Source organism: Nannobrachium achirus, assembly GCF_963921795.1.
Source record: "Nannobrachium achirus genome assembly, chromosome: 5".
Lineage (NCBI taxonomy): Eukaryota > Metazoa > Chordata > Actinopteri > Myctophiformes > Myctophidae > Nannobrachium > Nannobrachium achirus.
The window spans coordinates 46,466,832-46,494,583 of record NC_137814.1 but is presented as its reverse complement, the minus strand read 5'-3'; the positions used below and the strand labels follow the sequence as shown (position 1 = coordinate 46,494,583).

Genomic DNA, 27,752 nt, shown 5'->3' with positions numbered 1-27,752 from the left:
TAATTGTGATGCGATTTCAGATCAATTGCTCCAGCCACTGAGGAGAAACGCTGTTTCAGACAGACAGACAGACAGACAGACAGACAGACAGACAGACAGACAGACAGACAGACAGACACTCACTCACTCACTCACTCACTCACTCAGACAGACATTCGCAAAATTATAGTATAGATTTGTGTGTGTGTGTGTGTGTGTGTGTGTGTGTGTGTGTGTGTGTGTGTGTGTGTGTGTGTGTGTGTGTGTGTGTGTGTGTGTGTGTGTGTGTGTGTGTGTGTGTGTGTGTGTGTGTGTGTGTGTGTTTTATCCTCTTTACATCTATGAAGGGGAAGTATCAGGGAAGTATTCGCACATCCACTGGATTCAGGTGCAGGTGCGTTGGATAGAAATCATGAAAAGATATTTCATGAACAAAAACTCCCGCAATCTTATCCTCTTTACAGACATGTATGTACACGTTTCTTTGTATTCATGTATTACGCAGCATAATAGCATATAGTAAATTAAAATACCAATCAATCAATGCATGCAGCATGGCTTGTCAGCTGCTGCTGTCGCCACTCCGACAATAAGAAGTCCATTTCGGAGTGGCGACATGTCGGAATGGAGAGAGCCTCCCCCCTCGCTGACCCCTAGCCTAGGTGTTGCCGGACGCGATTATTCCCCCGGACCCCCACTTTGAGAACCACTTTCTAGTCTAAAATGACCTACATGAACTAAATTATATACTGTTATATTTCATCACCAGCAGGTGGCCCTCCTCTCACTTGTCAGCATTAATCAAACGATTCAAATGCAACATTGCATTATTACATAATAATAATAATTACAATTAATACAATTTAAAATATAACATTAGTAGGAGTAGAAGTAAAAGTATTGGAGATTGGAAATACTCAAGTAAAGTACACATACCTACTTAGTAAATGTACTTAGTTACTTTACACCACTGTCGGAAAGAGGGCGGGGCCATCTGTAGTAACCACCTGGAAGGAAGTTGAACCAAGCGAACGGATTATGTGACTGTGCGTTCTTTAAATGAGAATAATCATATAATTACGTGTGTATTAAATAATAACGTCTTGCATGTGTGTTTCCAGTCATCGCGAACAAGTCGGACAAGGCTTATATTTCTGTCTACTGCGCGGGTAAGGGCTTTATTTGAACTAAAAGCTGCGGGCTGCAGGCAATAAGCTAACATTATTAGCTTCTTGGCTAGTGAGTTGCTAACATCCACCCCGTGCTAACGAGCTGTCAGACGACTGACAGTTCAGTTAGGACGGGCTAAACGTTAGCATCACAGTGCTTTTCAACCCTTTTCATTTCAATGTCCCTTATTAATTCGGCATTTGAGCCAACGACCACCATCTGATGAGATTTAGCATCAGACCCAAAAGATTTTGTTATCGTTGGGTAAGATTTTGTCCACAATTCCATCTTGTATTGATGTTGGTACCATAGGAGAGATGACAAGCAAACCTTGATCAAAATAACCCATTTTCTACATGATTCTCTAATATTGTAGACCTCTTGTAAATTCCGTAATGCAGATGTTTAACAATAAGTCTTGAGAGCGTAAACATGAAACGGGTCAATTTGGTGTCATTTTACGCTCTCAAGAGTTAAAGGTCTATAAGCCAGGGTCCATTTGGTTACCAACTCCATCATTTAGCTGGACCCCCTCAACTTGAGGGGGTTCCAGGTGGTCCCCAGCTAAAGGACCACTGGTTGAAAACCACTGGATTCAATCGATTGATCGATCATCGATCGCTAACAAAACGCTAACAACGCTAACAAAACCTGGTGCTTCTTGAGCTATTCACAACCAACCAGTGTTGTTTGTAGTCAAATAAAACATTGCTTCATTGAACGTGGGGTAGTAATGTTATATACACACAATATCTTTGCAAGATTATTTCCAAGACAAGCTGAACTGCAGAATGCTTCTTTAAATACATCTGGTTGTAGCAGTTGACACTGACTGACCGTGAGAAATAATGATGGTTCTGAATGTGATACAACACACACCGCTTTATGATTAGCACTGCTGCTGGATCTGTCTGGGTCAACGCCCCACCACCACCAGTGGATCAGTTTCTTTTGTAAGGAGAAAGACAGCGGATCACATCATGGAATAATAGCTTCTAACATAACCGGAGGTCTTTGTTTATCAAACTCAAAAGAAAGTGAAATGGTTCGCTTGTTCTTCCTGAGTTCTTCCTTAACGTCTGAAACCACTATTGTAGCAAATGAGATTTCCTTGCCCTATACAAGCTGTATTCTATATGTTAAACAGTAACACTGCTTTTCCACTGTTGAAAGAGTGGCTGTTAGTGGAACTAATATTATTGTAATGGTTCCCACTGAGAAAGATGGATCCACCCTCTACAATTCTGAGACTATTATGGAAGGCTGTGTCTTGGCTTTTTTTGCTAAGTATATTGATTCGTCCAGGAGTTGAGAATTATCTCTCATTGTGTGTGTGTGTGTGTGTGTGTGTGTGTGTGTGTGTGTGTGTGTGTGTGTGTGTGTGTGTGTGTGTGCGCGCGTGCCTGCGTGCGTGCGTGTGTGTGTTTGTGTGTGCATGTGCTGTATTGCATGTGTAGGCAGCTGCAGTAATCAGACAGTGTTGCTTAATCGATGGGGCCACAGATATCTTTGCTGAGCTGAGGAAACAGATTTATTGATTTGTACAGGACTGGACATGACCTATAATATACTGTAACTGAGCTGAGGTTTCTTTTCCTCTTAATATCGTTCTCCCAAATTACCTGTTAATAAACTGCTATAAGACAGAGCACTTGTGAGTAGAGTTGGGAATTGACTTGAGTTGGCAAAATATTCTATAAGCTCCAGTTCGCTGTAATTGGAAATCCTTGCTTGTCTACTCTAGGCCCAAACAAAAGGAAGGTTTATTCGATGACATTCAGGGCAGGCCAGGGAAGGGCTTTTTGTTGAAAGGTGGCTTGGTAACTCACATGATAGAACACTAAAGAATGATACAATCTAACAAGGAGGGTTGTTGTCACCATGGCCTTGAGACTGAATCTACCAGTGACAGGCAGAACAATGGCAGCCACAAGACATCACTCTGCAGCCATGGAGAGACAAGAGAGTTAGTTAGTTCACAATAAAAACTATGTCTAGAGACCATTCCAGTCACAAGAAAAAACATATTAAAACAGTTCAGTATCAGTTATTGGTGACATCAAATGAATGATATACCAATCATTTATTTAGCAAATGAACAGATAATTAGTTAATGGAGAATTGGAGATGGAGAATGGTGGACCTGACTTGACAGTATTGTATGATTAATTTGAGATTTGCCCATGTTTACCATTTAGCAAGTGTAATTCTTTTTGAGCGGTACTAAGTAACCACTCCTACGTCTGGCTTTGTGTGTATGTCCCTTTGTAATGTCCCTTAGTACGAGACTAACGTCACACAAGACTCACATCATAGAAAGTACACAGAGACCGACATCACATCACCACAGCTGATGTCACGGACAGAACAGCCCAAGGAGATACGCATGTGTGTTGTTGTTGTTGTGTTTATAACATGTGCTCACTTTGCACCGGTGCGATTTTTCAAATAACCACTCACTATCAGCCTAACCAGTTGTAGGTCATTGCTGAAGATACCACTCTGGTGTAATCCCGACATGAACAACTTCCTCTGCATCTCACTCGAACAGTCTCTCAGATCCCAGAGCCTAATGTAGTTCTAATTTCCACTGAAATATGCATGTCAGTCAAATAAGTGTCAGCATATATACGTTTTGCTTGATCCAGATCATTTGCTCATCTCTTTGAGGAAGTTGTCATTAGACAGATGTGAAAATCACATCCATTGTGAAGTGAGCGGTGCCTTTGAGTTCATTTCATTAAGTTATATGAACTAGAGAAACAGTGTTAAATCCCTGTCCATTCACTTCGAGGCTGCTCGACAGCACCACTTGAAGGTATGTCACCCAGCAGGATTGCAGCTGTTGAGGCCGTGCTCACAAGGACATAGAGTTTAGGCATTTAGCATCTTAATCCAGATAAGCAAGGTAATACTTCAATAATTCAAAATCAATACACCAAATTCTTAGAAATAGTAATCTAAGAAAAACCTTGGTAGACCAAGCACCTATAAAAACAACAACGTAAAAAAATGCTATCTAAATTACATGTATGGTCAGTTGGTCATTGAGGGTAGGCAAGCGCTACTGTAAGTGCTCAGGGCTAAGGTGGAGTCTGAAGAGGTAAGTCGTTTTTAGCGAGGGTTCTGTCAGCTTCCCTGTGTTAGCTGATCTGAATGGGTGGGGTTGTAGCAGGGTTCGATCAGGCTTTGAAGATATGGAGGTGCCATACCTTTGGCTGTTTTGAAAGCCAGCCTATATGGACAAACACACACATGCAGACATACACACTTGGTCAAATGATGGAGCGGCAGGTGCCGCTCAAAAACTTGTTATAGAATCTGTTGGAGTCTCAGGTTGCAGTAGCCTGATAATTTTGCTTGTCTGGTCTGTTCTTTGGAACTCTTCTGACAGAATATATCCCGTATCGGATGTGGCACTGGGCTATATTTGCCATTTCCTCCTTTGATGGGCAATGAAGTGAAGTGCTGTATTTCATGTTCCTCATTTGTTTGACAATGAAAAGCAGCACTGTTGATTTCCTGTGTACTAAATATTTTTTCTTTTACTTTCTGTCTACTCTACTGTCTGTCTGTCTGTCTGTCTGTCTGTCTGTCTGTCTGTCTGTCTGTCTTAAAGACCTGCAGTGAGCGATGCCATCGGGGTCCAGCTGTGACTGTCCCCACCTGGAATGTGTAGGGGAGATCACTAAGGACGAACTCATTCAGAAATCCCATGTAAGTCTCCATTGCCATGGGCCTGTTAATTGGACTACTTATCGCACATTTCTTTGTTCACATCTGGTAAAGACAATCAGTTCACCAACACTAAATGTAACCAAGGAAGATATGCAAAAGTAATCTATACAAAAATGAAGTGATTTATGCACATACCCTCCCTTGATGACATTTCGCTTTACCACACTGACGGCAGTCTCTTCAGTTTATTTATTTTTGAGAATCATGGCTATGATTTAACTTAAGAATGTTTGTTTTCTAGGGCCAGTGCCAGGATTGCAAAGTCGGAGGACCGAATCTATGGGCGTGTCTTGAGGTGAGATGGCAGGGCTTGTCACAATATATTGGAATGGAATGGGCTAGGGACCGGGAAACAACACAGGGAGACAGTTTGAAATTCTGTCTGCTGATTCTTGGTGTTGTAGGAAAGACACATGATTGTTTTAACAGCCTGTGTGTCCTTCCTGTCTGTCTCTCTCCAGAATGGCTGTCCGTACGTAGGTTGTGGAGAATCTCACACTGACCACAGCACTGTCCACTCACAGGTAAGAGATGCCCTACCTTAGTAAATTAGTGAAAACATGCAGCTGATAACACACATGATGGGACAGAGAGGTGTATTGGTTAAACATAATTACTTTATTTAATAGCTTTGGTGTTGGCATATGGAAAATGATTGTAAATTAGTATTTGATTAAATGTTCTTGCAAAGTTTGTATTTATTGGCATTATGTACTCATCCTTGCAAGACATGCAACTGTGTTTTTGTGATGTCTTCATTTTTTTTAGATGAATGTGTTTTAAAAGATGGAAGAGAAATTAACTCATCTAGTGCCATTCCCGAGATATCTCGTGAAATGTACTCGAGTATATGTAGTGCCATTCACGAGATATCTCGGGAAAAGTAATATATTACTGTAACGGCGAGTACATTACCGAGAAGAATGGGCGGAGGTCCGGAGACGAAATCCGTCGCTGATTTCGCATCATCACGGCTCCACGAGCACAAAATAGTCCCATCCATAACATTGAGGTGGACGGGGGATCTCATCTTTAATGTCCATTATCTCAAAACTACACTTTAGAAGCTAGGATGGAGGCAGATGCTCGCTTATGTTACACAGTTATAAAAGCTCCCGGTCGGCCATTACACAACTCCACGTGGACAAGGATCGGTTCCGGCGCACGACCCGATGACGTCAGACCGGAAGTGATTGCGCTGTGGACTTCTGGCCTTCAAAATAAGATAACGGCGGTGATGCCAGCCTGAAGGTGGCGTCGTGGACTTTATAATCCGTTAATTTCAGCGGCACTAAATGAGTTAACACAGGCAGTGGGAGACACAGATGAAGAATGAAGGAATGTCCCGGGGCTGTAAATAGGAACAGTGTTAGATGATCTTTTCATTCCTTTCTCCAGGATCAAAGAGCAGTGCCATGGCATGCTTTTAGCTGGAGCAATCTAGAAATCTAGTTGAACTTCAGTATTGGCTCATTCATAATTAATCCCTATAACTGTATTCCAGAGGGAGGTGGGGAGGTCAGTACTCCTTTTTACTTGATCTTTTATTCAGCCTCTGGGATTAATGCTGTTGACCCCAAAACGACTGAAGAGGGTTGAGTAAAAATTTGAAAAATGTTTGAAGTGAATTAACTCAGCCTCTGCCAAAAAAATACCCCTTTGTACCCCTTCTCTGCCATGCCCGAGGAACCCGAAGATTTAATAAGCTTTAATTAAAATTAAAAAAAGTATCGAAGCGGAACTAAAATAGGCCGGAACTAATGCTCCGTGATCGGTTTCTACACGGACACATTATTGAGCGGACCAGTTAACATTGAGACCGTAAACCGGAAGCGGATGGTCCGTCATCTATTTTGGCCTGTTAGCTTTCTGTGTAAACACCACGGCTTACAGACGGAGAACTTATTGATCAATTGAAAACATTTAAAAGGATTTGAGAAGCTGATGGAATACGCGAACACACGATGCATAGCAGTGTCCAATCACGCACGATGGGAAATGGATGAGCGCCCGCGTTAACAGGTAGGAGAAGCCAGCAGTGAAAGACATAGAAAAATCTTCGGGCTCCTCGGCCGTAAACTACGAATGAGTTAAAGTTAAATATGTATTTATTGTCATACGAAACAAATTGCTAGGCATTTGTGTCTATTTGCTCAGGATAAACAAAGGACAAGGCATCACATACACATAATACATACAGTACATCTCTGAACAATATATAGTAACGCAATGTGCAGTATGATCACATTAGAAAAAGAAAATTACAAGATTAATAAATGCAGTGAATCTGTTGAGAAGCAAAATGTTCACAGCACAATGATATTAATAATTACAATAATAATAAGGCAGTTTTAAATGGACCTTAGAGCTGGTAAAAATGTTTAAGGATGGTTGTCACAGTAATGTCCATCAATATTGCACCTGTCCATCCTCAGCTATTCCAATGTTTCTAGAGCAGGCAGCAATACTTAATTTTTTCAGGATATAACCCTTTAAAGGCAGGAGGTAATGCTTAGTTAGTGCTCCAGAGTTCCAGAGGGGAGGGGAAATGCTTTAGTCTCTTGCCTGTGTAATGAAGAAGAGACGGCTTTTGGGACATGTCAATCTGTGAGAGATAGAATATGTGTAATGAAGTAGAGACTGCTACTGGGACCTATCTGTGAGAGATAGAATATGTGTTTCAGATACTCAGGATTTGATGGAGATGAGGGTGGGTCAGCTAATTTCAGATCCCAAACCTTACATAATAGAGCTTTAATTATTAACAAAAAAGCGGAACTTATCTCAAATGACATTACATGGATCAAAGATAAGACTTAGAAAGATAATAACTCACACGTAAACGTACAAGATGCATCTGTGTAGGGTTTAACTGATAGGGGCTCTTGAAGGCCAATACTATTTTTAGATTCATGCTGTCAAAATCTGAAACTTTGTTTCAACATTGTGCCAAACTGCTACTCTCTAGCTTCAATCAGTGTTCAGAGACTTCTTAAAGATCTCATAAACCTTGTTGATATTTCTAAAATGTCACAATTACACAGAGTAGCTTTTGACTTTGCATTCAACCTAAAAAGAATTACGGCTGAGATTTGATTGATGTTGATTTAAGTATTCTTGGGGTTAGTGGTGAAACTTGCATTAACAGTACATTCTATGGATAAACGTCTGACCACTATCAATCAGTTTAAAACTAGAATAGATGGACATACAGTAGATTGAGTAGAACATAATGCATAATACTTTTATTGTGAAAAGATCTTTCTGCCTAATCGACTTTTTTCTGTATAATTATGTGAATAAGAAAAGGTTCAGAACTGAGTGTATTATCTGATGTGACACTTCACTTGAATTGTTGGCCAGGAATAGTTTACAACACAAGAAAAACATTTATTACGAAGTCACCATTCCTTTGGGAAAACCACAAAGTTGACCCCATTTGAAAAATTTGACTCAAATTGTGATTTCATTTTACACAAGCTGCCATGCGAGACAGCTTTATTGGAGTAAAATGAAACGCACAAAAGAAGCAAACTACTATTAAGTCTCCTGGCGGGGTAAAAGGGGCCTCCATAAATAATTTAAGCAGAGGACTTTTCCTCGCTGTTCATGGTCTGGTGTGTGTCCTCGAGCTTCGCTCCACATTGCTTGGCTTGGCTCTGCCCTGCCCAACTGTGCAAAAGGCTAATGCATCCAGCCCCCCTGATGAATAATGCAGGGCCCTCTGTTCTGCTGCTACCGCTCATGTTCGCTCTCCTGCCTGCCTGCCAGGCTGCTGGTGTCTGTCCGAGCAGCAGTGGGTCAGCAGAAGCAGAACGCGTGCGGCACGTTTCCCGTCCATCCCTGCCTGCATGCACACAGTCTTCCTCCTTCCCCCGTCATGTGTAATCAGAGCTGCATGGCTCCAGATGCAGTGGCCTGTAGCCTGGTTGTGGTTTTGTTCTGGTTTTCCGGCAGATGTGTTTTCATGTCGCGCTATGTGAAATAATATTATGCTGGGATTTGTTTTAGCCTTTGTATTGTAGGTAGGGTGTTTACTTGGATTTGAATGCATATGCGTAAACAATTGAGAGCAAAGCTTTGGTTACAGAAGAAAACCATGCATCATTGATATAATTTATACTAATTCATTTTAATAAATAAAGAAAAACAGCCTTTTTTAATGGGGTTCAGGTTGTTTGCTTATATCCAGTCTAATCAGCAACCTTCTTTGCAACCCTGTGTACAGGACACGCGGCACAACCTGACGGTGAACTTGACCACACTGCGGGTGTGGTGCTACGCCTGTGGCAAGGAGGTGTTCCTGGAGCGTAAACTGGGCCCGCGCTCACCCCTCACCAACAGCAAGCCCCTCCCTTCTCCACAGAACAACTGTCAAGTAAGCACTTAGCATACAGTATATTTGTTAGTTTTTTAATGGCCAGTGTTCAAGCCAGGTCTCTAGCAACACACACCTTTTCACGTTTGCAGTCGCTCAGTTACATAACTTCTCTCTCACTCATTTGCAAAGCTGCCTGATAAGGAATGCCACTGCTATGTGCTGAGTCATTGTTTTGAATTGTCATTTGAGTCGTCGTATCCTCACGTGTCTCGGGTTGATAAGGTGCGTCTGATAAGGTGCGTGTTGGGTGTGTTCTTGTAGGACAACAGCAGGACCCCAGGGAGCCCGACGTCTCTGAGGCTGCCCCCTAATGGCAGCTGTGAGGACCTGGACATGGAGACAGAGGAGGAGGATGAACTGCGTACCAGAGGTCAGCAGAAACACATCTGTGCGCCAGTCTCATGTCTGGGTTGTCTTCTGTTGTTCTAAAGTACTGGTTGTATGATGGAGACGTGCATTGAATGAGCTGTTCAAAGGCTGGGTCTATTAGAGTCCTGGGTACAGTAGATCAGTGGGTGGATGGTAATGCTAGCATTTCCACTGTCAATAATGTAATCGTTACTTGCATCTGCAATATCGTAATGTTGATGAATGAATGTTGTCAGTTTATAGTGAGAGGAATAGTCTGGCCTTTTGGATGAATTGTTTGTTGTACTTGCAGAGTGGTATGTATCCACACCGTGGTGCTGATGCCATGTCTGTATCTGAGAGCTTGTTCTTTCCTGTCCTCTTCCTCAGGCCTGACGGGGTTGAAGAACATTGGCAACACCTGTTACATGAACGCTGCTCTCCAGGCCCTGTCCAACTGGTGAGACACAATCTCTGCCTCCTGTCAGTTCATGTCCCGTCTTCTCCCCCTGCGTCCGCAAATAATCTTCAATGGTTCCTCTCTCCACTTGCACCACCATGACTTGATTCTCTGTTTTCCCTAATTTCAATGGCCACTTGGCCTCCCTCGTTCTCGCCTGTGAAAAAAACCACCGCTGAGCACATTTGGGAGAGCAAAGGCTGTGTGCAAATGGCTGCACTGCACCATTTAAGATGACATAAATGCCCCTTTGTATATCCCTATAGGCTCTGTTGCAGTCTTTTCTTCATTTCCCTTTGTGCTTCATTAGCTCCTCTTTCTCCTTGCCGTTTCTGACTATTACACCCCTCTGCCCCTGCTCCCTTCCTTTACTGTTTTAGTGTCAGGAGCCACTGGGTGTTTTTCTTTTCTTCTTTCTTTTTTCTCATTATTGTCCATTAGATTACCTTGCCTTTTGATTCATTCTTTAAGGGGGCCACTTTTATTGGTTCCTTCTGCGGAGCTGCTCTTTCACCTCTATTAGGATATTATTTCAGCTTGGGCCTCACTGTTGCTCAATTTCTTATTTTTATGTATTCATTCCTCTTTTTCATTATGGATCACAGTACACAGTAAAATCCTCAGTATGGTTGACCATTATAGATACATTTTTACCCCTCAAAGAGTTTAATAGTTTTATAAATACATACAATGTACTGTTTAAGAACTCTATTGCATATCAGTCCTTCATATTCACATTCACAGAAATACTTGGATAGATGAAGGTCTAGTCAGGGATGTGGGTCAAAATGTGCAATCTAAATCAAGTTCCCAAAATAAGATGGAACTGAGTCATGAATCTGCAGAAGGAAAGACCCTTTTTAATGTATGCTTGTTCCTGGGAGCGCTGGATTATTATGCAGGAAGCTGGAGCTCTTTTTCTCCTTGCAAGGGAAAATTCCATGCCCCATTTATTTTGTGTGTTCTTTGTCTTTTTAGTGATTTAAGTGATTTCTACTCTATATCCACCTTTTGAGACAGAGGCTCTATCTCAAATTAAATCCCCACAGAAATTTCTCTTTTAGTACGCTTAGCCAAATCCCCTAATGTTCTTCTCACAGTGGAGTCCTCATTACTTTAGTCAGTCCCTCCAGAAAGCAGGGATTTGGCTTCATTTTGGCTTTTTCTTTTTCTTTCACCACAAATCCCAAAGCAAGCTATTTTGTTTTGCCATCATGACTTCAAAGCTGATATTTATAACTTGGCTTTTGAATTTACTATTCTTTTATGTCTACTGACTTTGTTTACCAGCATGTTTACTAGTCCCCATGGGTGTCGGGTTGCTATACAGTTGATTTTTCCTCTGTTTGTCTGTTTGTCCGAGATGTTGTCCTGAGCATACCCCATATACATCTTGGGAAGCCGATGTGTCGTGTATGAAAAGCAGGTCACTGTGACTCTAAAAATACTATCACGATCACTGCCTTTTTATGGGGGAATGTGTTGCTTTGCAATTTAAATCCAGTCACTAATAATACAAAACTAACCAGGAACGTAACTTGGTGCATTTCATAAATGTGTTTACTTCTCTGTCCTGTACAGCCCGCCCTTAACACAGTTCTTTCTTGAATGTGGTGGCCTGGTGAGGACGGACAAGAAGCCTGCACTCTGCAAGAGTTACCAGAAACTAGTGTCAGACCTCTGGCACAAGAACAGGTTGGCTGCCTTTTCTCATCAGCCTTCCAGACCCATGAATTTTGTCTGCTTTACGACCTCCAATGATTGATGTTTGTAAACTGGAAAACAAATTATAGGGGTGATGCAGATTGGTTATAATCTAGTTTTTACTTGGTTTGAACATGTACATGTATTATCTTTTATAATGTAGAGTAAGGTTTTAAGGAAATTCCCTAGAGAGCCTATGTTAAACCATAGTATTATTTTAGTTTTTTAAGTATAATTATCATATGCAAAAACTCCTGTAGTGTTTACTGATTTTGAATTGTGTTTTCAAGCAACAGCAGTGTTAGTGGTGCTGTTTGAGCAGGCTCTTGTGTGGTGTTGCAGGCCCTCCTATGTGGTCCCCACCAACCTGTTCCAGGGGATCAAGGCTGTCAACCCCATGTTCCGAGGATATTCCCAGCAGGTGGGTTTGATCAGCCTGGTGAAGTACAGTAAATACACATAGAAAGATTCAAGGCACATTTCTTTTTCACAGGCATTGCCTCTCACACAACCTCTCACTCACGGAAAGTAAATGTAAATTGCTCAATTTGATTTTGACCGTGACATGTAAGCAATGTTTTATGAATAACAAATACAGTATAGAGGAGTTTTGAAGCCGCTACACAGAAGCAAGCCCGGTCTACCTTCATTGTCAGTAAATCTCATACTTACAAGCCTGAACAGACACGATAAAGGGGCCCAATTTTCTCTCGCCTTACCAGTGTTTGTGCAAGGGACTTAACTGGGGAATATTCATTTGTTACACCACGCTAGGCTGCACAACCTTGGAATTAGCATCTTCATGAATAGAGGAACACTGAAAATCCTGGGAAAGGGAAGTAAATTCACTTGGCTAGACCGGATGATTAGGTGTCTAACGTTCCTGAATTTTGATTATACTTTAACAAGCATTGGGTTTCACATTGTATGGTGTCGATGTGGACTAAACAAAGGCAAAATGGATGTTCTTTATGATATGGAAATAAATGTTGTTTTTAAATGTTTTTTTTTTTTTTTTTTTTTTTTACTAGCGATAGTAGTTGTTCAATTTAAACTCAACACTGTCACTTTTAGTATTCTACCAATCAGACTCAAATTGTATTTTACACTAGAATAGGAACAGTTACCTGCTGCCAAAGTGACTGATAGGATAGCCAATATTAACCAGCTACAACTGAAATAACTATTTGACCTGTATAATTTTAATTATACTTTAAGTACTGTAGATAAATCCTTATACCTGTGTATTTTGATCAATAGCCTCGGGAACACTATTCTATATAATTTGACCTTGATCATGTTTTTCTCACAAGAACCCTTACGCAATTTGACGAAAATAGCCAGTCTACAAGCTCACAACGCGTCACAATGTTGTAAGCTTGTAGAACGGCGAGATTTGGTGTTACTGTATGTAGAGGGAATAAGGAGATTTGGTGTTATGTAGAGGGAATAAGGAGCAGACCAAGTACACCGACTCCAGTCAATGAAGTACTTAGGACAAAATAATTTCACCCTCTCCTTTATACCTATTGTAAGCTTGTGAGTTGAAGTTGAAATGTAGCAGCATTTGGCTAGATTTCCTGGCCAACCCTCCTCACTCCTCAGTATAGCTGCTAATGACAGGGTTCCCACGGTCATGAAATTCCTGGAAATATTTTGAAATTAGAAAAATATTTTTCCAGTACTGGAAAGGTTTTGGAATTGATTAAGGATCCTGGAATGTCCTGGAAAAAATAGCCATTTATTGTCTTTTGGTTTATTTATTTGGTTATTATTTTGTTAATACCTCTGAAATGACGAATTAAACATTGGCCAAATTGTCAAATATTAGAGGCGGAAATTGTGAAAATAGCAGATCTGCATCTACATGCTCTACATGCTCACAACGCCTCGCGTTGCGAGGCGTTGTGAGCATGTAGATCGGCTATTTTCACAATAAAACCGTGTTATACAAAATTCCTCAACTCTTATTATTATTAATTTGGGGGTCACAGCCTGAAAGGGTTGAGAACCGTGACTGCCATACACTACCTGTCTTTAGGCATTGTGCATAGGAGTAAGCGACTCGTTATTGAGCTGAATTATTGTTATATAGTCCTGGAAATCGTGTTAAATATTCTGGAAAAGTTTTGGAGATGAATTGTTAAGGATGTGTGGGAACCCTGTAATGACAGTACATTTTCCCCTGTGACTCCCAGGACTCTCAGGAGTTCCTGCGCTGTCTGATGGACCAGCTGCACGAGGAGCTCAAGGAGCTGCAGCATGAGCCCGAAGACCAATCCAACAGCATCACCATGGACGAAGTCCACGAAGAAGACAATCGCAGCCAGTCGGATAACGACTTTCAGTCGTGCGAGTCCTGCGGCAGCAGTGACCGAGCTGACAACGAGGTGCGCTGTGGCGGCGGGGAAGGCAGGGCGAAGAGCGAGACCAACGAGGCAGAGATGTTCATTCCTGACCAGGAGGACATCCAGGCCAACCGCGAGTGGCAGAAGGAGAAGAATATGATTAATGACCTGTACCGCTGCGGGAGCTCTGGGGGAGACTTGGACAAAGATGTCGACACCACCAATGAGACCACACCCATTATCAGTAGCCAGGGGGCGATCAAGGTCCAGGGCAGGACTTCAGGTAAATGGCTTTGTTTACCACATCACATTATCTCTGACCTTGAAGACAAGCAGGCGTCATACATCTGTCCTTATCTAAACTTTCGAGAATCTCCTATAAAAATGTATATGCTTATAATGTTCCAGGAGAAGGCTGATTCAGGTTCATCTGACTGATGTCTCTTGACATGTAAATTCAGTGTAGTGGCTGAACTGTGTAGTATCTTCAAGTTTGATTCATTCATTATGGCACAACAGCAGTCTCACCAGAAAACGGACCGGTTTTGGCCTATAGCCTAGTTTGAAACGGGAAAGTCCCGAAAGCGCGAAGCCCGAAAGCGCGAAGTGGGGAAATGTCTCCTACCGCACCGTTAGCGCGAAGTGGGGAAATGTCTCCTACCGCACCGATATTGTATGGTAGTACAGCTCCTTGTGAACGTTGATAATAGGCCTATGCAGTGCTCGATATTGTATGGTAGTACAATGTCTCTCTTTTCATTCACATGCTCCACTGTGCACGCACTGAGCAGCTCCTTGTGAACATTGATATATCAGTGCTGTCTGCACTCAGCTTGTCTCGCAAAATAGCTGATCTGCAAGCTCACAACACGTCGCATCCACGAGACAACATGAGCTTGTAGATCATTTCTCTGCCTTCAGCCCTTCACAATAAGGGTCCAGGAAGATATATTGTGTGGTAGTACAATAGTTTCGACAGGGGGCACCCTTTTTCATTTAGTCAAATATATTGTGTGGTTGTGTAGTTTCTTAGGGCTTAAAATGTCCTCACGCCTCCCCTCCCCCCGCAAAGTGAAGCCGATAGCCGAAGGGTGCTAATAGTCGGCTAATAGCCTGCATTTGCATGCATTCTGTTGAATGTCAATGACAGATAATTAATGTCCTCAGTTCTATGTACAGTATATATGGTTCTGTCTGAGTCTACTGAAATGTACAAACCGAGTTATGCCACAGGGAGGCGCTACAGTGCCACAGTACTTCAGGTACACTCCTTATGTGGGCCTGTCACTTCCTGTAGGAAGCACATGTGTGTGTTGTTGTCTTCCACCACCGAGTTGAGCTGCGGTTGCACTGCGTGCACCCAGCTAATAAAATATGCCATGCTTGGCTGAATATGATTCCTCTCTCCATTGCCTTCTTCACCCGAATGCAACGTGCTGCTAAGAAGAGTAAATCAACACATTCCTATGCAGTATATGCATATAGGTACGCGTTCGCGCTAACGGTGCGGTAGGAGACATTTCCCCACTTCGCGCTTTCGGGCTTCGCGCAAAAGGTACGCACCCGTTTGAAACTATACTCCAGAGAGTGCGGATATGCCCTTTATTCTGATACTTACTAGAATCTGCACCCAGTTTTGATTGATTGATTGAAGACTTTATTAGAAGTTTGCGTAGGAAAAGGTACAGTTTCATGACGGTACTGTTCACTGGTACAAGGTCAACTAAAAGGAGATCCTAGGAAAGCACTTGGCTTATTTACACAGGAAACCATTGAAGTATCTCATATAACATTGAATGACAGACCGATAGAACACAGTACTATGCAGTAGATATAGTCAGGAAAAAAAGGGGGAAAAAAAAGAAAAAAAGTGCAAAAATAAAAATATATACAGTATATGAAAATACTTTTTGATTCCTGTAGAGTGCTCGTCATTTCTAGACGGTATTGAACCGACTAGGAAAGTTGTCCTGAACCGTGTGGTAACAATTCAGTGATTAAATAAAAAAATAACGTGGTGCGGTTTTCATATTGGGACAATATCAGGACTGGTTTCCAAATCAGTAGGCATAGATTTGTTAGTGTTTTTCTCTGCTCTTCTAGCCTGTAAATTCAATAGATTTACCCTGTTATGGGTACATAAAGATCTCCAATTGTCTGGCTACATGAGACTCGATTCAAGTTGTCCCAGAACTTAAGTTGTCCATGCTTCTTCCTGTCTCACCCAGGCCTTTTTGTCTGCTTTCCACTAGACTCATTCCCAGACATCCAGGTGTCCAGCACTATCCGACCGCAGAGCCCGGTCCCCATGGATGGACACCTTCCAAAAATGTCCTGCAGCCCTCCAAAGGCTTCCTCGGGCTGGCCCTGCCTCAGCTCTGCTCACAAGAAAGGTATGAGCATCAGGCAGCATGGGAAGTAAAAGAGAGTTCAGAATGAGTACTTTTATTATTTTATATGTACTATATTTGCTCTGGGTGTTTCGGCAATGTTTTTGGAGATCCATACTGACACAATAAAACCAGCTCAGTGGCATTGTGGTTAGAATGTCTGCCCCGAGTGCCAGTGCTCCTGCTCGAGTCAGGACTAGATTAATGTCTTTCCCATAATGCATCGTCTAGCTTTACAGTTCCTTGTGATCCAAGGGGCACAAAACAGTCTCAGCCTTGAGTGATGCGTGAGGTGTTGCACTAAATTGCTTGAATCACTCTCCCTTCTCTGCCTCTCCGTAGCAATGGCCAACTACAATCCGCCGAAGAGTAAACGTCAGAAGAAGTACCGCAGTGTCATCACAGACATATTTGACGGCACCATTGTCAGCTCGGTTCAGTGCCTCACCTGCGATCGGGTAAGTGTAAGTGTAGACATTAACTAACAATAAATTGAGTGGGGTGAATTGCTGTTGTGAGAGGACAGAAACATGTAGAGTGACACCGTGTAGCAGAGTTACAGGACGGTGTATTAGGCCTTTAGAATGACTACATTACACAACAGCTACAAGGACAGGCTTCTTTTAATGGGGAACTTTGTCATATTTAACTTATATTCTATCATGAAGTGTAAAAATGAAGATTCATCTTGACTGTGTCCTATGTGCTGAGAGCATACCCTGGAAAATGTATGTAAGATTTTTTGGAAATGCGTCATTTTGCGTTGTCTGGGGTAGCTTTTATTAGCCCACAGGATTGACATGTAGAACGCACCGGAAAGTGTTGTTTCTGCTATTCACATGTAATCCTTGGAATAAAATGATAGGATGTAGGTTAAATATCAGATGCCGTCCCCTTTCACCACTACTAAGCCATCTATGGGCACCAAAGAATTTCATTCTTCCAGTAAGTCATACGCTACCTACCTGTGTGCCCCATGCATCTCAGGTGTCAGTGACCTTGGAGAATTTCCAGGACATCTCACTGCCCATCCCAGGGAAAGAGGACTTGGCCAAGCTCCACTCTGCCACCCACCCCAACTCCCTGGTCAAAGCCGGCTCATGTGGAGAGGCCTACGCACCACAGGGCTGGATCGCATTTGTCATGGAATACATTAAGAGGTTTGTTTATTACACTTGGTTTACACCACGTTGATTATTCATGGGAGACAGTGCTAGCATACTGTATGGCTCCATTTATAAAGTGTTCTAAATAATATTTTATTTAAAACACTGACCTTCTTTTAAGAACATAAGATGTCAGGCATGGCCTTCTATCTCCTCTGGGCCACAAGGTCCCTATATTTGCTAGTTCCTTTACAATAAAGAACTTACAGTCATTATTAGGCCTTAGTCTGCTTTGTTTTTGCTTCTGGGGCCATGGTCCTTTCTGATCTTCCCTCTGTCTGGTCAATCCGCCTCAATGTCTGTTGCGTGTCTGCTATTTCAGCTGGTTCTGGGGTCCAGTGGTCACATTACAAGACTGTTTGGCAGCCTTCTTTGCCAGAGACGAGCTAAAAGGTGAGCAAGCGGAGCTCACGTTGTGTTATGCCTTGTTTGTGCAAACCTATGTATGTGGCCAATGTATCGGTTCTGATAATAAATGTTTGAACAAATGTTGTTTTTCAGGCGACAACATGTATAGCTGTGAAAAATGCAAGAAGTAAGTAATGTGTCAGAGTATTGAATCATGAGTCATTTTTGATCATCTGAAACTTGTATCCATATGATTCTTAACAATTGTTTGATTGCTGATTTTCTTTTATTCTCACGTCTAGGTTGCGAAATGGAGTCAAATTCTGCAAAGTGCAAAGTTTACCTGAGGTACAGCATGCAGACACATCCAGCATTTAATTGCACTTGTAGCAATTCAATGAAGCAGACGTTTTATATGGCTTTACGCCAGACATGTATGACTATGAAATAAAACCTCTGTTTCCCTTTCCTAGATCCTGTGCGTCCATTTGAAGCGTTTCCGACATGAGCTGATGTTCTCTACCAAGATAGGAACCCACGTCTCATTCCCCCTGGAGGGCTTGGATCTGCAGCCCTTCCTGGCTAAGGACAGCTCTTCCCAGACCACCACCTATGACCTGCTGTCTGTCATATGTCACCATGGCACTCCCAGCAGTAAGTGGGCAAGGCCATAAATATTTTACCAGGCTAATGCTCTTTACCCAGAGTGACATACAAGTGCAAGTATAGAGTAAGGTTCAGTGTTCACCAGATTTACAAGCAGTGTGGTAAGTTTACTTTACACAGACCACCAGCCAAATGCTTGTCTCACGTAGCCAGACGGTATACTGTACCTACCTTGTCACATCTCTATTCATTGTTGTGACTAAAACTGGGTGGAAACAATTCTGAGATAAAAAAACAAATAACTTTTAAATAAATAAGACTTCACGGTGGTCCTTCATATTAGGATTGTGATATGATTCATCTTAAAAGCATTGGGCGTAGGTTTTATCTGCAGTCATTTTCTCTGCTGTTTTGAATTGAATTTAAATGTCATCAGACCGACTTATCGGTAGCTGGAGCTCTCTGATCGTATGGCTAATTAAGCGAGACTAGACAAATGCCGGTAAATTTCATTGTTGTAGTCTGAAACCACAACCACTTTGAGAGATAATGAATCATCAAAGGGTTCTGTTCTAATGACAAAAACATGTTTGGCTAATAATAGCGTAAGCGGCTGGTTAATCTTGTGATCCATCTGCCACTATGGCCGATGGACAAAAACTTGGCTTCTTGCTCAGGTTACAGGCAACCTACTGCACAATGGCCAAAAATAAACTCAAACTCAATTCAAACTGGACAAGTGCTCTCTAGCTATGGGCAGAAGTGAAAGGGGTTTAAAAGATAATGTGATTATTTAGTGGTGTTGACACTAACTTCAGCTAAAACTTTTCCACATTTGTTGGGACAAGTTGGGGGACATTACATCAGGTATAACACACGCAGATGTTTTGCATTTACCAGCTTTTAGACATATTTCGAACATATTGAATTAATGAATGTATTGTCCTCACTCCCTTTCCTGGTCTAACCCCAGCTGGCCACTACATAGCATACAGCAGAAACGACCACAACAAATTGTGGTACGAGTTTGACGACCAGAGTGTGACTGAGGTTTCAGAGTCATGTGTCCAAAACTCTGAGGCCTACGTACTCTTCTACAAGTAAGACACTGTACTCATAACTCATTCATTGTAATTTATCAAGCAAATGTATTTAACAATTTTTAACTGCCACTTTATCCCTTAGAAATGTTTGACCCTTGATACAGCTCGAGGTTCAAGGCGTCTTGTTACATCTTGTGCTTGGCTACATAAGAGTCCATCATTCATAATATCCTGTCCTGTTTCAGGAAGAGCAATGAGGATTCGCTGAAGGAACGAAGGAGAGTGACAGGCCTACTTAACATGATGGAGCCCAGTCTACTGCAGTTCTACGTTTCGCGCCAGTGGATCAACAAGTTCAAGACCTTCGCCGAGCCAGGGCCCATTTCCAACAATGACTTCCTCTGCTGTCACGGAGGTACATGTTGGAGCCATGCACAGTGTGCAGACATTCATCACTAGGAAGGTGTGCTCCGGAGCGCATATCTCTGGCAGGCTGGGTTGCCTATACAGGGCTGTTTAAGTTGTGGTTTGCAGACAGTTGCATTGACATATTGTAAATACATAGACTCTGCATTGGCCGCAACTTCCGCAAGAGTCGTACATCCATGTCACCGCCATATTGGCAAAGGGACACCTGCCATAACTCCACTGCTAAATCTTTTTCTGTTGGCCATTACTGTTACCATCTATGTAAGATACAGTGTTGAAAACCTACATTTAGAATTTAACCAAGTATCCTATATCAGTGGTTATCAAACCTTTTGGGCTTCAGTACCCCCTTTTCCTGATTACTGGATCCAAGAACCCCCTCTAATCGACAACATTTTGACTAGAAAATACTGACGTCAAAGGTCCAGTTTTTATGTCAATATGTTGAAAATAAAAGTGAGTAGCCTATTTTCTATTAAGTAACAGTAAAATTCTTGCTTCATTTGGTTTAAAGCCTTACGGAGAAGCACCTTCACATACATTTGTCAATGTTTTATCGTAGTAAAATAAATGTTTCCGTTTTCTCTCGAGTACCACTGAAGTGGATGGTAGCATCCTGTTGTCGGCAGGACGGCAGTTGTTGTTAATTATCGTTATAGTTATCTTTATCGTGCAACGGTGGGAATGACACTTTACATTTGTAACAAACCAAACTGTTTGAAAATTGGTTGTGAATTCAGTGAGTTATGATTACTTTACAGTAATTTTGTAGTGACCTCCTGCATGGATTAGGAGGCACAGCTTGCCTCTTCCCATATGGCAACCGCATTGATGCATCGCTCCAATGAATAGCAACGGCCAGTGCAGTGTCTGCATACTGTAGTGTACAGTATACTGTATCTATGGCCGGCAGGACCCGAGGAAGCTCCGTGGGAAATGGCATTTATATATCATACTTTTCACATTGGTGGTGCTCACTATGGGCAGAAGTAAAAGTGCTTTTGTACTGTAAGTGGCAACCCCTCAACAAGTAATTCCAATTTGGGGTTAATTGGCTGTTGCCTTCAAGATATTCCTTTATGAATGAATTAATTTGGAATTTAACCAAGTATCCCATATCCTAACTACATGTCTTACATTTGTAATTAATTAATTAATTAAATTCATTAATAAAAGATAATTACTGCAATAAACGCCAGCGGTATGCATCACGTAACCGCAGTAATGTGGCTCTTGTTCCAGCCCTTTGTGGAGACTGCAAGACATCTCCACTACACACTGATCTCTGCTGAGGATTTGTATCTATGCCAATGGCTGGAGAATAGACCCTGCTCTTTCTCCTGGCCTTGCTGAGTCTAGATGAAGCTTTCAGTAGAATAGGGGGTGGAGTCTAAAGGGATTTTGTGCAGATCATGGTCTATTACTACACTATTCAATCATCCTGGCATACAGGAGTTCCTGACACTTGTGATAGGTATACATTTATATTACTTCTGTCAGATAGGCAGCGTGGGCTACAGAACATGTTGACTCATCAAGCCTCACTATTTAATTCAGCTCAGTTCATAGTTTTTATTGTCCTTTGATGGATTTGCTGCCAGGGCCACAATAAAAACACCTAACAAATCCCAGACAGGTAAACCATGCTTGATATGACCAATCACTGTTATAAAAAGTTACTAAATGCTAAATGGTCTGCATTTCTATAGTCTCTTTATCCAAAGTGCTTTACATATGCTCATTAGGAGCAGTTGTGCAAATGGAGGCCTAATGGTGGTGCTAGAGCAGTGGTTCCCAAACGTTTTAGCTCAAGGGAAATTGAACGTTTGCCTGGGACTCAAACTAGTGAAAATAACAGATGCATAAGCTAACAACGCGTCGCTTCACGCTGCGTTGTGAGCATATATATATATATATATATATATATATATAGCCATCCTAAGGTGTTTCCAAATGTTCACAAACTATTATTTGCCAATACAGAATAGATTGACTGACATTGCCATCTTTAGAGCCCTGTCGGTAGCAAGGCTAAAAATGAATGACTAGTTTCCATGGTTACAATTAAAAAACAATGGCACATTTCATCTACAGATTGCTTGAGCAATGGAGCTTTCAGGTATGGAAGAGTAAACATAATGAGAGACCATACCAATCCTCTATATAATATACAATGATACAGTTATAGAGAACGTATTGAGGTTTTGTTTCAGCTGGGATGATTTGTTTGTTGTAATTCATCAGCTACTACCATGACTACAACATGTAATGGATAGAAATGTAGGTGGAGAATAGGTCGGAGCTGGAGAAATGGAATTTGGATAAAAATCTAGCTATTGGAGCCAAAGGCTTAATTACACAAGTGAGGATAATGACTTTTTTTTTTGTTTTGTACTTTTTCAGTTGGAAATATGTTGTTTTTTATCAAGAAAGAGACATGAGAATTGAGAGGGTTTATTTGTCACTGCTCATACAGGTACAAGCAGTGAAATGCTAGTGTGGCAACAATAATACTGGATAGAATATGAAAAAGATTGTAAAAATAATAAGAAAAACATAATGGAATTAAAAGTAAATACTAGCATGTTGCACGACACATTGAAGCCTAAGATAGGCATTGGGCAAGTGGAGCCTATTATGAACATTTTAAATAATTTGCCATGCAATGTTGATATATCAATAATGTCTAATATCAAAGTCTGACCCAAATATCTGTAATGTTTTTTAGCTGCTCTATCTATTTTGTGCAGCTCTCGTGGATCTTATTCAAATGTCTTCTCTAATTTATCAGGTGTGCCTCCCAACAAAGCAGTGTTCATCGATGATCTGGCTGTGATGCTGCCTCAGAATGTGTGGGATCATCTTTACAGCAGGTAGCTAGCTGATGCCACATACTCTTCAACATCTTCAGATCGAATTTAAATGATTTGATTTTCCATATGATCTTTTACCTTTTTGTTACATTAGGTGGTCAATCCATAAAACAAAAAACACAAACAGAACATTCAAGTAATGGCTGGGCTGAATTAGCTGGTAGAGTAGACTTTGAATTCACTGCCAAAATGTTTCAGCTCCCGGCTAGGGGCCTGGTATTATTTTGCTGTCTTCATGTTTTAATGCTCAGGCTTTTGTGTATACACACTTTAAATTGCCTTCTGTTGAAACGTGTACAAATAAACTTGCCTTGCCTATAAAATTCTATATAATCTCTATAATTCTCAGAGTTAGACATGTCTTTGAACTGGGCTGTGAGTGTAATTGTTGCCTTCTCTCTGCAGATATGGAGGTGGACCGGCTGTCAACCACCTGTATGCTTGCCACACATGCCAGACGGAGATAGAGAAACTGGAGAAACGACGAAAGACGGAGCTAGACATGTTTGTCCGGGTACAGACTTTCTCCTGGCTAAAAACACAAAAATAATCTGTTGACAGAAGTATGACCATCTTTTTTCATAGGCATTTTTTGCATTATTACAGATAAATAAGTGTAGAGAGACTGGTCTGTGCTTGAGTCACCCCATTACAGCTATACCATTTGATAGGCTGCTGCCTGCGTTTGCATTCTCCATCACAGGGGAGATGAGAGGTGTGATCCTGATGAAAGCCTCATCATTAATGCATAGGGGCTGATGCAGCTGGGAGCTGTTGTACGGCTGTCCACATGCATGTGCATGCACGCGCGCGCGCGCACACACACACACACACACACACACACACACACACTCTTAACGTCTATATTACACAATGTCTGTAGAGAGAGTTTATGAGAGAGACAGGTAGAGACAGAATGGAGCATGTCTTATAATTGTATCAACTAAGGGAGAATTTATTTTGGTCTTCCATCTCCTCACCTCCCCTCTTGATCCCCTTCATCCTCTCACACTTGTTTCCAACCCACACCAATACCCCCCTCCCTTTTCTCATCCACTCAACCCTCCCCCCCCCCTCCCTCGTCCCTCTCGTTCCACCCTCTTCCTCTTCTCTCATCTCCCCACAGCTGAACAAGGCGTTCCAGGAGGAGGAGTCTCCAGTGGTCATATACTGCATCAGCATGCAGTGGTTTCGGGAGTGGGAGGGTTTTGTTAAAGGAAAGGACAATGGTGAGTGGACAGAGGTCTTGTCTCTCTGACCCTAAATCATGCCTTATTGGCTGCTCTCCAAAGCCTCACTCCCCACACTACCACTTGATTGAAGCAGAAATTATAAAATGTGTGTATTTTGTAAAAATAAAAAAGAACTTTTAGGTCCTAATTTCCAAATACAGCTTAACGGAGTAGTTCACCCAAAAAATATACCGTAATTGCCGGACTATAAGCCGCAGCTTTTTTCCCATGTTTTGAACCCTGCGGCTTATACAACGGTGCGGCTTATATAAAGATTTTTACAGCTAACGGCCAGTTAGTTCGTTTTACAATGGTCTTTAACAAGGATGTATATATAGATTTGTACAGCTAACAGCCACCAGGGGCGCTCTAGTGGGAAGCAGGAAGGACACCTGCGGCTTATAGTCAGGTGCGGCTTATAGTCCAGCAATTACGGGTACATACATATTTTTCTATCAATTACACGCCATGAAGCCTTGGATTGATGGAGAGTTTTTGTTGAATTCCTAAGCCAATAATGTCATGACATGAGTGGCTGCTTACCCGGTAGGAGATCTTTTGTGGGAACTACCGTACTCCTTTAAGCAAGGAAGAACAACTGTATTTTCTCCTCCTATCTCTTGATTCATCTTGAAAGAGTATATCTACTGCTTCTTCAAAATGATGTGTCAGATGTCCCCAACTTTTACTTCTATTGCTTCGTACTGTCATACTGTATCTGTTCACATTTAAATCATGTGTCTACAAACTGCTTTCTGTAATTTATGCTCCTTTAATGTCAGCATTCTCTCTGTAGTAGAAATCGCTTTTATGAAAAGACACCTCATTCTGTTATAATTATTGTTATTGTTAACTCTACATCAGGTACTGTGCATAATGTGCAATAATGACCCACTCTTTCATTGTCTTTTATTTTTAAGATCCACCAGGGGCAATTGATAACTCCAAGATCGCAATCAACAAGAATGGCCACATAACACTCAAACAAGGTACTGTACCAGGCTTTTTTCTGGTGTTTACTTTCTGGATGGTGTATTCAAGGAATGACTGATTGTGTTTTATGGGGTGATTGGATTAGAATTGGTCATGTTTGTCAGCATCAGAGGCTGTGTTTCTGTTTTTAGCCTGTGTAGTGGACGATTGTCTCTCTTTCTGACACTGGCAGGATGAGGATATCCATTTATCAATTTCTGCTTGGGCAAACAACATAACTACATCACACAATATCTATCTACATGCTATGTGTATATTTGTAGATATCTTTAGATTTGTCTTCCTTTCCTGAAAACAACAAAATGATTGAGCTTTTGAAAAAGAACATTCTACCCACTGATTTACAACTATAAACCTGTGATGAGACAATAAAACTATTTCTGATTCAATGTGCAACATAATATGAATCTCTGTCTGAAGGCCAGGGGAGACATGGCTAAATGGCTTAAAGGACAACTTTAGTTTTTTACAACAAGGGTTCATATTTTAGGTTGTAATTAAAGAATATAAAAGATGAGTGTTAAAATTATTTCATTAACTTCTTTCTATTGTTTTAGAGATTCTTATTTCAGTGGTTGGTGGCATGCGTACAAGTGGCCAAATATGTAATTTTACACAGAATAAGCCCATTCCCAAGATACAACGCAACCTTTCATGGTTGGATGTGACTGATGGGGGCTAGAAGTGTTACTGTAAATAGCAATAAAGACACTGCTGGCTCATTGTGTCTAAAAAGACATATTTAGCCACTTGTACGCATGCCCCCATGCGTAGTACGCATGCCCCACATTTTAGCACGGTAAATGCGATGAAACAATAGAACGAAGCAAATTAAAACATTTTAACACTCACTTTTTCTTTTCTCTAATTACAATCTAAAATATGAACCCTTGTTGTAAAAAAACAAAGTTGTCCTTTAAGCAACACTAGGAAAGATATACTTACAAGCTACAGCAGAAACTTGGTCAAAGATGTAAACAGGAACAAACAGGAATCCACGTTAAGAGAGCAGGAAAAGAACAATTAAATTAGAAGAAGGTAATTTGTATAAACTTTGGGTGAAGATGGATAGGCTATACTGTGTTGGAGCTATGGAAGTGTAAATATTAATAATATTGAACTGTACTGTACGTTGTTTGCGCTCACAGGAGCTGACTCCGGGCAGATTTCCGAGGAGACGTGGAACTTCCTTCACTCCATCCACGGCGGAGGCCCGGTGGTAACGCTTCGCCCTAATGTCAGTCACCAGGAAACAGAAACGTCACAGTCTGAAGAGAAGATAGAGGTGGAGACACGCTCTGTGTAGCGACACGCCCCAAGAGAAAACAACAACAACACACACAAAAAAAGCCTTTTTTTTTGCACTTGACTTTTATTTCAAAAGCATTCGAGTAAAGGACTCATCTTTACTGCTAAATGGCAGCCTTTAAAGCCAGAGGGAAATAACATGTCTGAAAAAGGTTTGTCATGATGTACATATCTGTATAAAGACCTCTTACATTTCTATTAGCATTGTAGTATACATTTTGGGATGTTTCCGGAACCAAGCATTTAAATTAATGTGCAGCTAATGATTTCACTGAAATGCCACGTTTTCTTTTTCTCTTGACCAAATGAACAAATGTGTCCACGTGTCTTGTGTATTGCTATTCGTGATGAATCACAATGCATCTTGTTGTAGATATTGACATGATTTTCCTGTTGTGAAAGAATGCTGTCCAGATGAATGGTTAGATTAGCAGGACTTCTGGCAACTTTAAGTGACAAAAATCATAAAGGTTATCAAGGGACTAATAACTAAGTAGTCTCAGGAACGAGTTTTGTGTTTTGCACTGTACTGTTGACTGGCTAAGTGGCATGCTCACACAAATGTCTGGTTTTGTATTTGAATGTACCATTATAGTACATGGGTCAGAGGCCCCAGCACTTGGTTATTTATCCCTGAAGGGTGTGACTTACTATGATGTTAATAGGTTATTATTTTTATTTTGTTTTTGTAGAAAATATGTGGCAAACTGATTCTTGAGACTGCATGCTTAGATGAAACTTAGTCGCACAGCAACTGAAAACCCAGCTTAACACCACATTTAATTGCATGCAAATGCAAAGCTGCTCAAAATGTATACACAATCACATTCTGCGACTATCAAAACTTTAACATGTAGAGATGCATAAATGGCATACTATGTAATCGGCAGTGTCATCAACAATTACGGGAATTGAAGGCATTAATTTATGTGTAAGGGCATGGTGTTGCTTACTGTGTTGATGACGAATGTGTGAGGGTGGGGGAAGGTAATGCTGTACTACTAGAAATCCATATTACATATGGATAGCTCCTGACGAAAAATCTGTCCTGGTTTCTGCTGGCTGATACTATTAAAGCTAAATGAACATATGTTTCCGTCATAGTTTTGATTGTTCTGAGTCTTCTGACCCACTCACTGACTATTATGGTAATGCTATATCCTACTGTACAGTATGTAGTGCTACTGCACATCTGGGTGCGATTGTATGTTTGGGTGGGGGTGTATTCAGTCATGA

At 41.4% G+C, this 27,752-nt stretch overlaps 1 protein-coding gene across 6 annotated transcripts; it reads left to right on the top strand.

Annotated features, from left to right (window-relative positions):
- The first annotated feature begins 996 nt into the window (after positions 1 to 996).
- usp33 (ubiquitin specific peptidase 33) lies at positions 997 to 27,590 on the top strand. 6 transcript variants are annotated; one of them, XM_080726130.1, is made up of 24 exons: positions 997 to 1,025; positions 4,769 to 4,866; positions 5,129 to 5,182; positions 5,349 to 5,411; positions 9,116 to 9,265; positions 9,530 to 9,638; positions 10,007 to 10,076; positions 11,658 to 11,771; positions 12,123 to 12,201; positions 13,979 to 14,411; positions 16,381 to 16,521; positions 16,861 to 16,982; positions 17,506 to 17,678; positions 18,007 to 18,077; positions 18,186 to 18,219; positions 18,335 to 18,380; positions 18,506 to 18,686; positions 19,612 to 19,738; positions 19,927 to 20,096; positions 22,902 to 22,983; positions 23,389 to 23,497; positions 24,110 to 24,212; positions 25,136 to 25,204; positions 26,357 to 27,590. In XM_080726130.1, exons 2-24 carry the CDS (start codon positions 4,783 to 4,785, stop codon positions 26,512 to 26,514), a joined length of 2,742 nt encoding a protein of 913 aa, XP_080582256.1. In that variant the 5' UTR covers positions 997 to 1,025; positions 4,769 to 4,782; the 3' UTR covers positions 26,515 to 27,590. The 6 variants fall into 6 exon arrangements, with proteins under 6 accessions (XP_080582256.1, XP_080582258.1, XP_080582255.1 ...); XM_080726132.1 differs by having other exon boundaries at positions 1,003 to 1,148; positions 16,861 to 16,976; XM_080726129.1 differs by having other exon boundaries at positions 1,003 to 1,148.
- The last annotated feature ends 162 nt before the right edge of the window (positions 27,591 to 27,752 follow it).

Excerpts from the sequence above, each read along its gene's own strand:
- usp33 (XM_080726130.1), top strand. The coding sequence starts at position 4,783 with ATGCCATCGGGGTCCAGCTGTGACTGTCCCCACCTGGAATGTGTAGGG. Across the intron at positions 11,772-12,122 it reads GACCTCTGGCACAAGAACAG|GCCCTCCTATGTGGTCCCCA; the intron begins GTTGGCTGCCTT and ends GTGGTGTTGCAG. Across the intron at positions 19,739-19,926 it reads GCCTACGTACTCTTCTACAA|GAAGAGCAATGAGGATTCGC; the intron begins GTAAGACACTGT and ends GTCCTGTTTCAG.